Source organism: Amblyomma maculatum, chromosome 8, assembly GCF_055883805.1.
Source record: "Amblyomma maculatum isolate TAMU_Amacu chromosome 8, ASM5588380v1, whole genome shotgun sequence".
Classification (NCBI taxonomy): domain Eukaryota; kingdom Metazoa; phylum Arthropoda; class Arachnida; order Ixodida; family Ixodidae; genus Amblyomma; species Amblyomma maculatum.
Window position 1 is genome coordinate 89245545 of NC_139351.1, and position 14356 is coordinate 89259900.

At 44.3% G+C, this 14356-nt stretch overlaps 3 protein-coding genes across 4 annotated transcripts in view; 1 reads left to right on the forward strand and 2 right to left on the reverse strand.

Annotated features, from left to right (window-relative positions):
• Positions 1–2804, reverse strand: part of brm (ATP-dependent helicase brm) — a 38522-nt gene extending 35718 nt beyond the window's left edge. Inside the window, exons 1-2 of the mRNA XM_084576759.1 lie at positions 2649–2804; positions 2003–2175 (exon numbers count right to left, since the gene is read on the reverse strand). Coding sequence (XP_084432885.1) covers positions 2003–2149 — 147 coding nt within the window. The 5' untranslated portion in view covers positions 2150–2175; positions 2649–2804. The remainder of the gene's footprint in view (positions 1–2002; positions 2176–2648) is intronic.
• Positions 2805–2953: 149 nt separating this feature from the next.
• Positions 2954–3953, forward strand: Ppcdc (phosphopantothenoylcysteine decarboxylase). The gene has a single exon (XM_084576762.1). It carries the CDS (start codon positions 3093–3095, stop codon positions 3702–3704), a length of 612 nt encoding a protein of 203 aa, XP_084432888.1. The 5' UTR covers positions 2954–3092; the 3' UTR covers positions 3705–3953.
• Positions 3954–4075: 122 nt separating this feature from the next.
• sud1 (Prolyl 3-hydroxylase sud1) lies at positions 4076–14152 on the reverse strand. 2 transcript variants are annotated; one of them, XM_084576761.1, is made up of 12 exons: positions 13824–14152; positions 13611–13759; positions 13486–13532; positions 13274–13374; positions 13038–13197; positions 11045–11222; positions 10566–10679; positions 9522–9601; positions 7755–8077; positions 5102–5205; positions 4549–4607; positions 4076–4256 (listed from the first exon to the last, which is right to left on the reverse strand). In XM_084576761.1, the coding sequence occupies exons 1-11, from the start codon at positions 13993–13995 to the stop codon at positions 4566–4568; spliced, it is 1470 nt and encodes a 489-aa protein (XP_084432887.1). In that variant the 5' UTR covers positions 13996–14152; the 3' UTR covers positions 4076–4256; positions 4549–4565. The 2 variants fall into 2 exon arrangements, with proteins under 2 accessions (XP_084432887.1, XP_084432886.1); XM_084576760.1 differs by lacking the exon at positions 5102–5205 and having other exon boundaries at positions 13824–14151.
• Between the last annotated feature and the right edge of the window lie 204 nt (positions 14153–14356).

Below are 14356 nucleotides of genomic sequence, written 5' to 3' on the forward strand. Positions count from 1 at the left end.
CTGGTGGCATGGGCCCATGATGATGTACGTATAATGACATCAAATCTGCTATGTCCACACCAATTCCAAAAATAATGACATTAGCAAAGTTAAAGGACTATAGACACCAAATTTTGGTGACATTTTCTTCTTGTTAATGATGTGCAAGTCATTCCTGTGCAGGTCGCGCCACCAGTACCATCGCTGGGTCAGCGGCTCGTCTGGCGTCGTCGCCGCTGCATAAGATGGGAGCATTTGACTTCTTTTGATCAAATCAGGCAAGTACCCCAAACAAATTTGGTATTAAAAAATACTAGCAACAAAATACCATTTCTGCGCAAAATTTGAACTGCGAGGATTCTGCGGTTTAGCTGGGAGAAGCATTCTACATTGCGCCTCTAATTGTGCAACACACTATATAGAGGAAGGCACTGCTGCAGATTCTGATATAGAAGCATTGCACACCACAGTGACTCCCAGCAAATGCCACATTTATGGGTGCAGGAGGTGCAAGCCATCTTTAGTAAGAGAAAAGTAAGTTAAATGCTGCTGTGCCAATAGTTCAACTGTTTGGAACAGCATGTTTAGTAGGCTACTTTGCACGGCCTGTAAGGACACTGTCGAAAGCCATCTAGTGGTTGAAAGTGTGCCCGGGAGGCCAGTTGCCGCTGCAAAGATAGTGGACATTTGCGGGCATTTTTTTTTTTTTTACTATGGCTTGCAGCAGAAAATGTACCCCCTTGAGTAGAAATGAGGAAATTGATGACGCTGCAGCCATTTAGGACAAACCAATGTGTATACATGCAACTAGTAGCGCAACAGTCAGGATGTTAAAAAGCTAGCAGATAAATATATTGTTTACCTTTAATTTTATGGTTTCCGATGGCGCACTGATATTTTGTGCGCCATCGGGAACGCAACGAGCCAGGCTGTTACTTTGACCTCATCCCACAGTATTATCTCTTTCATGTCGTGCACATGGCCCGCTTCAAAAAGCTTCGTTACTTTTCTGATGTTTGTGCCTCAAAAGAATTTTTCAGCCTCATTAATAGCTCCAATTCCCGACTCTACAATCAGCAGCACACCGCTAGCAGACGGCATCCCTGCAGAAGGAGCCTTCATGACAGGGACGAGGAACCGGCCTAGTGGGGCGCTGAATGCAGCCTTGACGGTGACGGCGCCTAGCGGGTGCAGGGTGCCTATACAAATGGAAGTCAATGTCTGACAATCCATTTAAACACAGTGACTGCATCAAATATTCGTTGCTATAATAGGAACAAAGTGACTGTTAACATGAAATGTGATCAAGCTGTGTGCTTTCAGTCGTGTTGCCTACCAAGCTGCGGACAAGTAAATCCAGTCTGCAGGGCATTTCCCGAGTGTAGACATCCTAAAGCTTCTTTCACAGAGCATAGGCAGTGGATGTTGTTACTATGACAAAGTAAACACCAAGAAAAAAAAAAAACGTGGGACGCGAAGACTGCATAGGAATATACATTGAGCAGCCGGCTCTGCTCCCGGTTGTACTTAGCAAACCAGCCATCTGCGGCGTGGCCGTCGCTTTGCAAGCCGCCAATAATATTGTTACACTAAGAGAGTCGCAAAACGTGCCAGATATAACCATCGCAGTTAAACGCAATCATGTCTTTCATCAACGAACTCCAACCACTTGCGACAGCATACCAGGAGTACCTGCGGGAAAACAGGATTCCGCATTGCGAATATTCCAGAGGCATGCAGCTGATCGCATAATGCGGGCAACCTGAAGGAGGCCATCAGAATAGCTGGAGAGGAACAAGCATCGCACTCCACGGACAACTGATCTCAGAAAAAGACAGCTCATTCGCTGTTCATGCTTTCGCATATGACAGCCTGACACTTGTAAGAATGAACGATCACACTGGTAGATCACATATTCTCGCGTGCACGGCCTTGCCAAGCGAACTGAATCTGCAAACAGCCGCCATGAGCGCTGCCGCAGGGAACGTCTGTGTCAATACAGTCGTTGGGCCCAAAAACTCACCCGCTGTAGCATGTGGATGTTGTCGGACGGGTACCCCTGTTGCATGTGGCCGTCACTCGGGTGTGGACCACCCGGTTGGCCAGGTGGTGGTCCACCCTGAGACTGCGGCCCCGGCGATGCGGACATCATTTCTTCGCCCGACGCCATAGGCGAAGCTGGAGCCGCCGCTCCACCTGACAACCGCGACAGTCACGAGATGCGACAGTTTAGACAGCGACCGTCAACACAGAGCAGAACCACTTTGAAAGAATTAAACTGGTATAATGGCCAAACCACCTGCCTGATCGAGCAAAGCAGCTAGCGTGCGCTTGACGACGAAACCTAGCGACGGTTCGCTTTCGACAACGCCTTTACCTTTCCCATCACATTGTGTACGCAAAGGTAAGGAAGAGCCTTTAAGGGGCCACTTCCAACCAACAACAGGCTAACTATCACTACACAGAGATGACGAGCTGCTAATTCCATTCATTAAGTTGATCACTATCGCCGCTAACAGCAAACAACGAGCGTCGGCTTTGATGCTTTGATTTCCCCCTCTCCACAGATGCTCGGCAACTCAGCACGCGACGATGAGCGGGTTGGCGGAAGGTACGGAAAGTACAAGAATCCGTGCACGGGATAAACGCGAGACAAAATTTCCGATTACCTGACAAGCGGTGCGACGGCTATCGGAAGCACGTATTGATAGTTCAGCGGTGTGAACAAAACACCGCTACAGGCTACACAGCCCGCAGGCCCACACCACATACGAAGCCGACAAATGGCGTACAGCGCGGCGGTGAGCCACCGAAACAAAAATGAGGAAAGCAAGTGAAGTTGAATGAGTCGTTACTCGCTAAAGTATCTCCAGCTCAAGAAAAGAAGATATCGTCACCAAATTTATTACACTAGCACAACTTGCGCCCCGAAATTTTCCACAAAGTCAATACGAAACTTCCGATGCTACATTCACCGCAAGGAAAATTTCCAACAAAAGCAAGACAAATAACCCCCCATTGTAGCAGGCGAGCATTCATGGGGCGTGCACGATCATCGCGCAGGAAAAACTGGCAGCGCACATATCATTCAGACGTGAAGGGGAGAAGACGCCATGGCGAACATGTGTACCGAGGTCTCTACAAAGACACTAAATATTCTGATTGGTTGCACAGGCAGCGTAGCCTCTGTCAAGATACCCGTGCTTGTACAACAGCTGATGCAGCAGCGATTCCCGGGCTACGCCGCCGCGGACCTCAAGATAGTGGCGACGGAAAAGTCGCTACATTTCTTCGACCGCTCCATGGTTCCGAGCACGGTGCGGCTGCTGCGAGACGAAGAGGAGTGGAGCACCTGGCAAAAAATGTCCGACCCGGTGCTGCACATTGAACTGCGGCGATGGGCCGACATCATGGTAATCGCTCCCCTGGACGCAAACACGATGGCCAAGATAGCGGGAGGCCTCTGCGATAACCTGCTTACCTGCGTGGTAAGAGCGTGGGACCTGCGTAAACCTCTGCTTTTCTGCCCGGCCATGAATACCCACATGTGGTGCCACCCCATAACTCTCAAGCATGTAGTGGCGCTCAAAGATCTTGGTTACATCGAAGTGCCGTGCGTTGACAAGAAACTCGCATGCGGGGACAAGGGGTACGGCGGTATGGCCGAGGTCGCGACGATAGTGAGCTACGTTGTCACAGCCATCCAAGAGAGTAGAGAAAAGTAATCATGCTTTTTCTTTTCAAATCTCAAACACCACTGCAAAGGTGTTTGAGATGGTGAGAAGGTCGAGTACCAATCGAGTACTGTTGTTCGAGGTTGCATGTACTTTTATTTCCTTATTTTACCCTGGGTAGGGCACAGCACGACACTTCTGACTGGCAATTTGATTTTGAGGTACGTTCTTGGTCTTTCTGATCTTTGTGTGGGTGTATTATGTTATTGTGTTGGGATTACAAATTGCATATCTGTTGCACCTAAGCGATAGTCTTTCGGCGCTTTTATAGTATGGTGCAATAATTCCCCGCGACACACAAGTTGCGACTTCTAGAGCATCTGAAGACTTGCTATGCTCAGCAGCCACACAATGACACCTCGTCAACAAACAAAAGTTAATTTTATTGCATCATTCATAATAAGCAAAGTTCAAGTCATGAAAGCACGCATCTTCTTTGGATAACTTGGTCACCTCGTGATTGATGTGCTTCACGAACTGGAAGAGTCCTTCGTCTTTGTAGACCAGGGCCAAGGAGTTCCGGGTCGGGGAGAGTGTCAACATCTATGAACATAGGCACAGAGATATGAGCAAACAATCTTGAAACGCAGATTGGAAAAAAGAGAGACAGAAGGCTGCATGAACAGCAGTGCTTAATAAAATTGTTGCAATTATTATAAGCTCTGCGCAGTCATTTCTGAGCAAGAACTTAATGAAACGCCAGCTTATTTCCGTTCTTCCAGTAGCCATAGCATGTGCTGTTAAATTGCCTAGATATTCCTGCCTGCTACCCGAGCTAAAATAAAAGCAAAAGTATCTAATATAAACGCACACAAAACATACTTCAAGCCCTCACCTCTTCTTCTTCACCTTTTACAATGTAGACTGTAGACCCACCATACTCCAATTTCCAATCTGAAAAAGAAAAAAAGTAAGGGAGACCTCAGCAAAATAAGAATGAGGTAGGAAATTAACAAATCTAATAGAAAGCATCTGCAAACAACTATAACTGTCATGTAAGAGCACAGGATTTCATTGCTGCTTTAAAATGAGTTTAATTTAAATTAAATTTAATTAAACTGCTTGAATTTGTTTAGTGAGCAATATGTAATCGCCGAGCACAACGCCACGCACACGAATGCTGGTTCAGCCAAAGCAAGGCACTGAGTCAACTGAAACAAACTGGCTCACTTCAGCTTTATATGCTTCAGTTTTGCCCCACACATACCCTACAATGTATATGGCTGAAAAAAATTTCCATGTAGAGGGCATTGCATAATTACATGCGCGCCGTAGATTGCTTCTCCCATCTAAACTGCTTGCCGATTCCTTGCAGCTGAAATTTTGCACACAAATGGCATTTGCTCACCAGTATTTTTTTTTATACTAAATTTGTTTGGGATACTTGCCTGGTTCATCACAAGAAGTCGGATGTACCTATCGTATGCGGCAGCAGCGAAGCGAAATGCCATTGCCCCAGCGATGGTGCCATCTCGTGCTGTTTGCAGCAACCCTATCACAGGAAAAGAGAGAGTGAAAGTTGTTTGGTGGAAGGTTGTTGCAAACAGCGCAAGATGGTGCCATCGCTAGGGCAGCGGCTTCTCTTGCTTCGCCGCAGCTGCATATGATGGGAATATCCGACGTCTTGTGATCGAACCAGCCAAGAACCCCCCAAAAATTTGGTATAAGCAAATACTGCCAACCAAATGTCATTTCTATGCGAAAGTGTGGAAGGCTGTGGCAATGAAACAAAGCATTAGTAGCTGTCCACCAGTGGAAGTTGCCTGACTGCTTAAATCAGGGCCGTTTTCAAAAGCTAAGAGTGATACAAGGTGGACGAGAGAAAGAAGATTGCTACACAGCATGAAAGAGAAGTGAGCAAGGGTTGGGTAGAAGCCTAAGTTAGCAAGCCGAACCAATATTTCGACAAGAGGCCTAGACTACATTCAGAACACCTGACTGTGGACATGAGCTTTGACTAACTAACAAGTCAGGAAACAGTAAAGATAAGTGCCATTGATGAGACATTGTAACTCCACAACAAACATTTTTTTTTTTTAACTGGATCGTGTACACAATACCTTTGTTAGATATTTCCATTTCATTTATTTAGATGCACATTCAGAAATGAATTAAATCTTGTTAACAAAAGAATGCTTCAGGTAACAATAAAAAAAACACACAATTGGGCCAAACTTTTTTTTTGCGTGCTACTTTTTAAAAAGGGTAATAGTACTTCAGTTCCTAGTCCCCAAGCAACAAAACAAAAACAAAAGCGTGCTCAGTACTCATATCTTTGGAGTAAGCTTTGTTTTAAATCTGATAATGCATTACCTTTCATACTGAAGCTGCCTGTACATTTCCTACTTGTATACGGGAAAATAACTTAATGGCATGCTAGTAGTTATTATTATTATTATTATTATACTGCTTGTTCCTGTACTTGCGTACACAGAAAAAATTTAGGTGCGATCTACTGGGACTAATGGGGAAGAAATGTGATTGCATTTTTCTTTCACTCTCCAATCTATTACAAACCTGATGCTATTCTGGTTCCAGTTCTATTTGTCATCACTTTTTATTCCTTTTTTTGCTGAGCCATTCTTAGCCTGGCCACTCCCACCTCTCTACAACAAGTTAAGGGAGGGGAATCACCCTAAACACCACCTGCCACAGGTTGAGGCTTCGTGATACACCGGAAAATTTCTGCCTTCGTGGCATTCCTTATGTTACCGCATTAAAAGAGCAATGGAGAGGAATCTGTCACTTAACATACAATGAGACCCTTGAGACAATACTAATTAGACCTTCAGGGATTTGTAACTTCAATTTAGTTTAACCCAGTGACAAAATAAAGTTGCTTGCTCATTGCACCGCTGGAGACAAACATGCCTGCCATGTCTTGTTTCATTACCCTTGGCGCTTTCTTATAAGTGCTACATATGTTGTGAGGCAACTAGGTTACTGGCTTACTCTGCTAAAGCTAAACCAGCACTAAAACTGCTCTAATAATAATAATAATAGTAATTAATAATAATTGGTTCACAGAAAAGGAAAGGTGCAGTATCTGTCCAACTTGTTCTGTGGACACCTGAACCACACTGTAAGGAAAGGAAGGAGGGTAGGAGTGAAAGTTGAAAGAGGGAATGGGGTGCCGTAGTGGAGTGCTCCGGAGTAATTTCGACCGCCTGGGGATCTTTAAAACTGCTCTACAGGAACATTTTACTACGCCTAAAGGAAACTGTATAATGTTGCTTTAAAAGGGTAACTCCACTTCCGTAACAGCCATTATTCTGCTATTAGCCATTTCATACATTATTATGAGGGTTAATAGCAAGCCAAAAGCAAGGAAAGAACAGAAAAAACTGTTGCCTTCTAGAAGGAGCAATTATTGCAGGGAATTTATGAGGTGGCACCTTGTACTGTGGTTACAGTGCAAAAATACTAAAGATGAGACCAGAATGGTCGCAACACACGACCTCTCTGGAGATTGCACGCGGCATTCTTTGACATTTGAAGGTACCTATTTAGGAAAGTCATTTATCAATTCACTTCTACATTTGCACTTCCAGCTATTGTGTTTGCTCAATATCTGCAAGAGCGAAAGAAGGAAGGAAAAGCAAAGAGGTTAATCGTAAACAGAATTACTGTCTAATCTAGGCTGCCATTACTCTCTTCATTCTCTTTTCTCTCTCTTGGTTTAGCTTGCTTTGGTTTGTGGATTTCGGAAACTACTGCAACAGGTTCCAGTTACATGACCACTTTAAATGGGGTCCCATTAACGAATTTCGCCATAAAACTGGGGGGAAAAAAAGTAGACCTCATTATGATAAAAAGGTTCATGAGGACCTAAAGAATTCAGCAATAGAGACGTGACTTTTCTTGAAGCAATGCAACTTCCTGTGTCAATAGCAAAGCATCGGTTATACTGAAAGATGCTGGGACAGCTTCACATCCGTAATAACAAGGCTTAGCCTAACCCAAAGCCCCTGCGGTAATATGCGCAACTAGCATTAATGTTTTTGCACAAAAGTAGATAGAGAAAGCAAGCAGGCCACCAACCTTTGCAGTTGAAGTAAAGGACTGCATCGAGTCTGCGCTCTTCTGCACTCCGGTCATGGTCATGGGCCAGGGTATATGTGCCGTGGCTCCACTTTCGGACCGCCTGGGTGCAGCATGCGGCACTGCCTGCCACAGTCTTCTCTACCTCCGCAGCACTGGACTTCTCTTCGTCGTCCTCCGAGCTGGAATCCGAGGCGGTGGACAGAGAATGCAGCTTGAGGCCCGTCAGGTTCGAAAGAATGAGGAACATAGCCTCAGACCGAAACACCCTGAGGCATTCCTCCACCACGGGCGGCAGTGGTATTGGGTTCTCCAATGTCCAGCTGCAAAGATGTACACAGTATTGTGGGAACATGTGCTCCGAATAAGCGTCTTCACCTAATATAGGCGAAAGGAACAAAGCTGCCCATTAACCCTCTCGCTGTCGGGCGTTTCTGGCCGTGACGCACCCCCAGTGTCGGCTTGGTTTCAGGAACGAGCATGGCGATTTATTCTTGAGTATGATTGCTATACAAATAACATAGTCAACGGAATATGCATATTTCAGTGTTCTGCAGGTGTTGTTAATTAACATCATCATCATTATCAGCCTGATTATAAATTAGATAAATGAGGATAATGTAAGAAAAAAAAACTGCTCAATACTTCTTGACAGATGAAATCCAAACAATCAATTTTTGCCAAAAACAAAGGTTGGGTACAGTAGTGCTGTCGCCTCGCGAGGTCTGCTGCTAAGGTTGTTGCTGGTGCTAACTGTACGTAATTTGAGCAAAGAGCCTGTTTATAGTGTTGTGATAATACGATTAGGCATCTTATGACAGGCAGTGGCTGGCTTCTTAGAACAGTAAGCTGTGGCTTCAATGCAATGCAGGTTAGGCTAGCAATGCCTAATGAGCAACATACTGCCAGCACAACGACAGGCAGCAAGTTACTTCAAGGAACACACGATGTTGATGAAATTAAGCACGCTTTTTACTTCAAGTTACATCTAAGCTTATCGATTCCTAATTACTATATGTCAAATTATCAGTATATCAAACTATTTAACAATCCCCGCTTTGAGTTTAATATATCCGGGTTTGACTGACGTGTAGCACCCCGAGTGCTAAGAGACGACACGCAAAGAAAAATGCCGAGAGTGCCCTCTTGTGTTAGTGTCCCGTTTTTATAATAAAACTTAAGAATTCAAAAAGTGCCCCTACAGGATAGTACTGATTCAGACCAACTGCGGGCCCTTTTCCGTTTTTTGTGCGCCACCAGACTTGATTTGCACTCGTAAAGCAAACTGCCGTGCCTGTATATTTTTTTTCTTCTCCCACATCGTCACCCATCATGATCTTCTTTCTTCTCTTCCCCAGTGCAGAGTAGCAGGCCAAATTTTAATCATTTCGATCAACCTCTCTGCCTTTCCTTTCAATAAATCCTAAGCCTACAGGCAGCGTCAAGCAGTGTATTTATCAGCACAATCAAAAATGGATATAAACATGAGAGCAAAAGCATTGCTTATACTTCCTAAAGTACACAGAGCATATATCAAAAATGAACAAATATCAAATGCAGCGTTTACACTTCCTGAAAAAGTATACAAAAATATTTAAATAAAATATATTTCATTTCAATACATATAAAACACCAATACACGCTAGCACATTAGGATGCAAGCAAAATTTATTGTATTAAGCACCAATCATTTGTCCGTCAGTCCTATCTATCTATCTATCAGACCAACTGCTACATGTTATGCAACAAACACCTGTAGACACTCACCGGCGATTAGGTGGGCCCCGCTGACTCCAGAGCACATTGGGATCTGAAAGCGCATCCTCCAGGTCTCTGCACTTGTTCGCCTATTGATGCAACAACAAATAACACAAATATATATTTCTGCCTGTCTGCTGAAGGTTTCTCCACCACTGGGAAATCCAAAGTAATGATGCAAAGTCATGCACAGCAACAGTTAAATTTCGCTGGTTAAAAGACCTGAACTACTTTACAGTGAGAATGGAGGAAGGCGTTTAATCCTCAGGACTCCCCTGTACTCTGAGCACACCCCAGTAGACGGTGTGGTGACTGGTGACGCCTAGAGTCGTCCTATATAAGCTTTGCCAGTGTTGCGCGTTTCCTTTTCTTTCGCCACCAAGCAACTATGTACCACCGTGAAGCCAACCCAACAGGCACTCCAGCTACACTGCATCACCCGTCGTGGGAATGCCGTGCCGCACTGTGTGTGAGCTGTAGCGAACGTGACTTATTTAGATTAGGACAGCCAAAGTAATCACTTCTCGACTGCTTCCAATCTCGCTGCTCGACTCTTGCAAATATGATGTACGGCTTCATTGCGCAACTTGGTTGCTTAGTGGAATTTTCGAGCAAATCTAGAGATGCCTGATGGCCTGTTTATGAAAAGGTCTAGAGGGAACCTTGTGATCCCACCCCAAAGGGACTATAATGCATGAAACACACAACACAAGTGGAGAAACTTATTGTGCAGCAGTATTTAATAACCTTTGCCGCTTCCCTTAACTCTAATTCCCTTTCCCGTTTTCCCATGACCTGCATATCTGGGAACACTGCTCGCTGAAGCCTTGTCTAGCACTACTACATATAGCCACAAAACTGTCACCATTATTTTCAGCACTTATTTTAGCACTTAGCACTCATTTAATCAAGCAAATAGTGTGAGCACTGACTCCAGGCCCCTTCCCTTTCAACACTGGCTGTAATGTAACACTGGCTCAAATGTAATGCTACTTGTATAAAAGCTAAAAGTTACCCTTTCCACTATATCTGACTCACACTATTAACACTTGCCTGGAGGAAGTCCTGAAGCTGAATCTCTGAGTCGTCTCTGAACTGTTGCCGTATCTCCTTAGCAATAGCATCCGTCAGGTAGATGGGGTTGATCCATGACCTGAACACATCCTCCTGCAAAGGGGTATCCACTCTGCTGAAGATATGCGATGGCTGATTTGCCTTCACAACTTTGTTTTTCTATAGCCATTACAGCCAGGCAAACAAGTTGTAACTAGTTATTCTGTAACCTTGTCCTGTTAACTTTTACTCTTTTGAACATGCAGAATGTCGTCACCAAGTTAAGAAACACAGCTGTGAATTGGTACTGTCGTCAGTGGTCACATTTTCTAGTGAGAATTTGAGAGGACAGAAGTAGAACCAGAGAATACACCTTTTCACATCGTTTTTCGTTGAACCATGTTTAAAAATATGTCACAACAGTGCATATCTGTCCTGTAGTAAAATAAAATTAAAGAAAAGAAAACGTGGGTGCACACCTCAACGTGGCACGGCTTTAGCCTCTCACCGGCTGGCTCAATATAAGGCGCTGGCCGGGCGATGGTTGGTCCATGGAACCAGCCACCGACAGAGATTCTCAATTTGTCCTCGCTCAGCACTTCGGCCACCTGGTGGAACGAGACTGGGCTGACTTCAAAGAAGGCAAAGCTGTTGAACCTAGGTGCAACAAAAATGGAAAAGAGACAAAGACATAGCTGGCATGGAAAAATATGGAAAAACTGTGGGAGAAAACTCTGCGCGACTCGCAGGCACACATTCGCAAAACGCGGGTATAAACCATTGCACTGCAGAGTCCTAGCAAACACCACTGTAAAAATTGGAATATACAGCTGTAAGCGACTAACTCCTATACCTCAACAAGAACTAACATATTTTAATTATGAGGATCACCTAAATAATACCTCTGTCATACAAACATTTCCGATCCTCATTGAACTCGATCTGCATTGAGGCTTTCAAGAAGGATTGACGCATCTGGTGCTACACGGGCATTTTCAATGAGCATTGAGAAATTCCTTCGTGTGTGCTAGGTGAGTCAACAACTGCTTTCGAGTGTGCTTTAAATCTCAAGAGCGATTGAGGAAGCAGCTTGAAGTCAAGTAGGCTCGAGCTCGATTGCATTTGAAAGTTGCTGTGTGATAACCTCGATCTGCATTGAGTTGAATGCAGATCGAGTTCAATGAGGATCGCAAGTGTTCGTGTGACACTGGGTATAAGTCACTTGCTTCTGTCAAACATGAAAGACTTCATGGTTAAAACATAAAGAGACAAGGCATGTTGTGTTCAGAATAAATGCTGAAAATTTATCTTTTCCTTGGTAAGAAAACTACACTAGAAGTAGTCTATCAATAAGTGGCCTGGTGCCATCTTTATCGTTATGGCACACAAATATACCATGACAAATGCTGGCTTCACACTCATGGTAACAATGACTCCAATAACATAAACTGACTGAAGCATTCGTCCTACAAACACTGTTACTGTTGGTCAGTTTTCTATCAGCAAATGCATTGGTGACTAAAAAAAAAAAATTCTGAATGCTAATGCCGTCTACAGGTAAACCTTCTTCACTCCTTGAGTATACACAGTGAGAGCAAGACAAAAGGAGCCATCACTGCAGAGGCAGGCATTAACATGTGCATACTCACTATCTTCTATGATAAAACACCCAATATTTTTTAATTTTTTGCTCATTCTTTGTATTATTTGTTCACAGGGAAGAACCTGATGCTCGCATGAAGTTTCCTCTCCTATTTCTTGTTCCAGCAGGAGAACCTATACTACGACTTCATAAAAACACATAAAAAAGTCATCTCATGACAGCAAACATTAAGACTATGATATTGTTACGTATATGCCACCAAAGAGGACGACGATAGAAAATAGAGTGAAAGACGACGAAGCTGAAGAAACCGTTGGGGCTTGCCTGAACACCTGCTGTGTTCTGCTCTGCTGTGCTGTGAACACTTGCTCATCACCTGCTGTGGTTTCCTGTGCTAGCCTTCTGCCCCGTATCATCTTGGTGGAGGTGCGGGGTAGAAGGCTAGCACTGGCACTGGCCCGTATCAATACAAAAAGTATAGCTAGACAGCTTGAAAGAATGGGTGGATAGCAGCAACTATCCTATTTAGATATGTACAGTCAAATGCGTTAGGAAATGATGCTTCTAGTGTTCAGCCCTACTTGCGATGATATGCAATGGCCTCTTTCAGAAATCAAGTGGAAAGGGGGGTGTAGGTCAGATTACAGAACCCTGTCCACCATGTTGTGAAAAGTGGCAGCTATGTAGGGCTCAGGGCTATATCTGCCACGTGCTCAAATGTTTCTTTTCAAAAATCTTTTGATTCTAGATGAAAATCAACATGTAATGAGAGGAGATGACCATGTTCTGACAATTTCTATATCATACTTCGTTCACTTTTAGCTGTAACTCGCGAGACAAAACGTTATATGGCAGTATGATGTACAAACCTTGGCACTATATTACGAACAATGTCTCTTGGTTGCCCATTGCTGTCGACATCAAAGAGGTCCAACGAACCTCCGTCGGTAGACGTCCAGCCGGGCGTAAGGTAAAGAATAAATGCTATCCGGCGGCCTTCCAGTTCATCATCATGACACAGGAGCACATCTGCATATTTAAAAAGGTCATTGGCTGTGAGACGGCTGACACTGAGTCATCAGTTACGTTCATGTACTGCACATACCCGTGTAAGAGTACTTGGAACAGGTTAGGCTGATTGTGCCATCCAGGGGTATCCCAGTGACATCGCGAAGCCATGGTGCTAGCGTTCCCTCCAAGCACTTTCTGAAATTTGTTTTTAACACAAATAGCCGTTATTAAATTAAGTGCGCTGTGTAAACGGTGTAAAGGCAAGCGAACCTCGTAAAAGTGACCACTAAGGAAAGCGATATTTACCTAAAAGCATGTATGTACGGCGTGTCGAAGTTCTGCAGGTCGTCCGACTAGAAACCGAAACCGAAGAGAAGTTGGCAAATGCACGTGTGTTGTTGCGCATAGATATTGCGCTATGAAGAGATCACCTGGTGAAACTTGTAGAGATCGTTGTTCTTGGCGTGAAACTCAATGTCGAATAGCTCGTTTTTTAAGCTGTCCACGCAGCCGGCGTCCGCGAGGAGGTTGTGCAAGATGCAAACGTTGAAAGGCTCCGTGATCAACTCGACCGCAGTGCCTAAAAAAACAATCGCTTCATTATATGACGCCACGTTGATCTCTACACTCTGACGCTCACTTACCAAACTGGCCGGCCTCTCTCTTCGCAAACGCGGCTTTGAGGTTGCTTTTTGTTTCATCCGAAAAGAGCTTGTGATTGAGCTGTAATACGACGGAGTCCTTTCTGCGCTTAGACAAGGAGGTCGTATCCGGAGAACTGGCACCACCTTTGGCAGCACGCTTCGTAGGCGTCATGGTCGCACCGGTAACACGGTAAATAAGTTTTCTCAACACTCTTTTTTTCAAATAACGCAAATATTAATCATCACTGCTGCGCGCTGCTGGCTACACGTGAATGGGATCACGGATGTTGGAAAGAGTGGCAAGACGGATAGACGGCAACATAAATGTTATTCTTATTTGAACGGACAAAAACAGTTGAAAGGTTGAATGAACACCGTACTGCAGCATAAGCATAACCACACAGCGTGCTCCCGTCTTTGCTGTACGCGAGTTGAATAGATGGCGACGCATTCTTTGAGATTAAAAAAAAACAGACAGAACCATAATATATCTATTTAAATCAACCATAAGGCCGAAACCGAAACTGAAACCA

Excerpts from the sequence above, each read along its gene's own strand:
- Ppcdc (XM_084576762.1), top strand. The coding sequence starts at position 3,093 with ATGGCGAACATGTGTACCGAGGTCTCTACAAAGACACTAAATATTCTG.
- sud1 (XM_084576760.1), bottom strand. The coding sequence starts at position 13,995 with ATGACGCCTACGAAGCGTGCTGCCAAAGGTGGTGCCAGTTCTCCGGAT. Across the intron at positions 11,223-13,037 it reads GTTCGTAATATAGTGCCAAG|GTTCAACAGCTTTGCCTTCT; the intron begins GTTTGTACATCA and ends TGTTGCACCTAG. Across the intron at positions 4,257-4,548 it reads TAAAAGGTGAAGAAGAAGAG|ATGTTGACACTCTCCCCGAC; the intron begins GTGAGGGCTTGA and ends CTATGTTCATAG.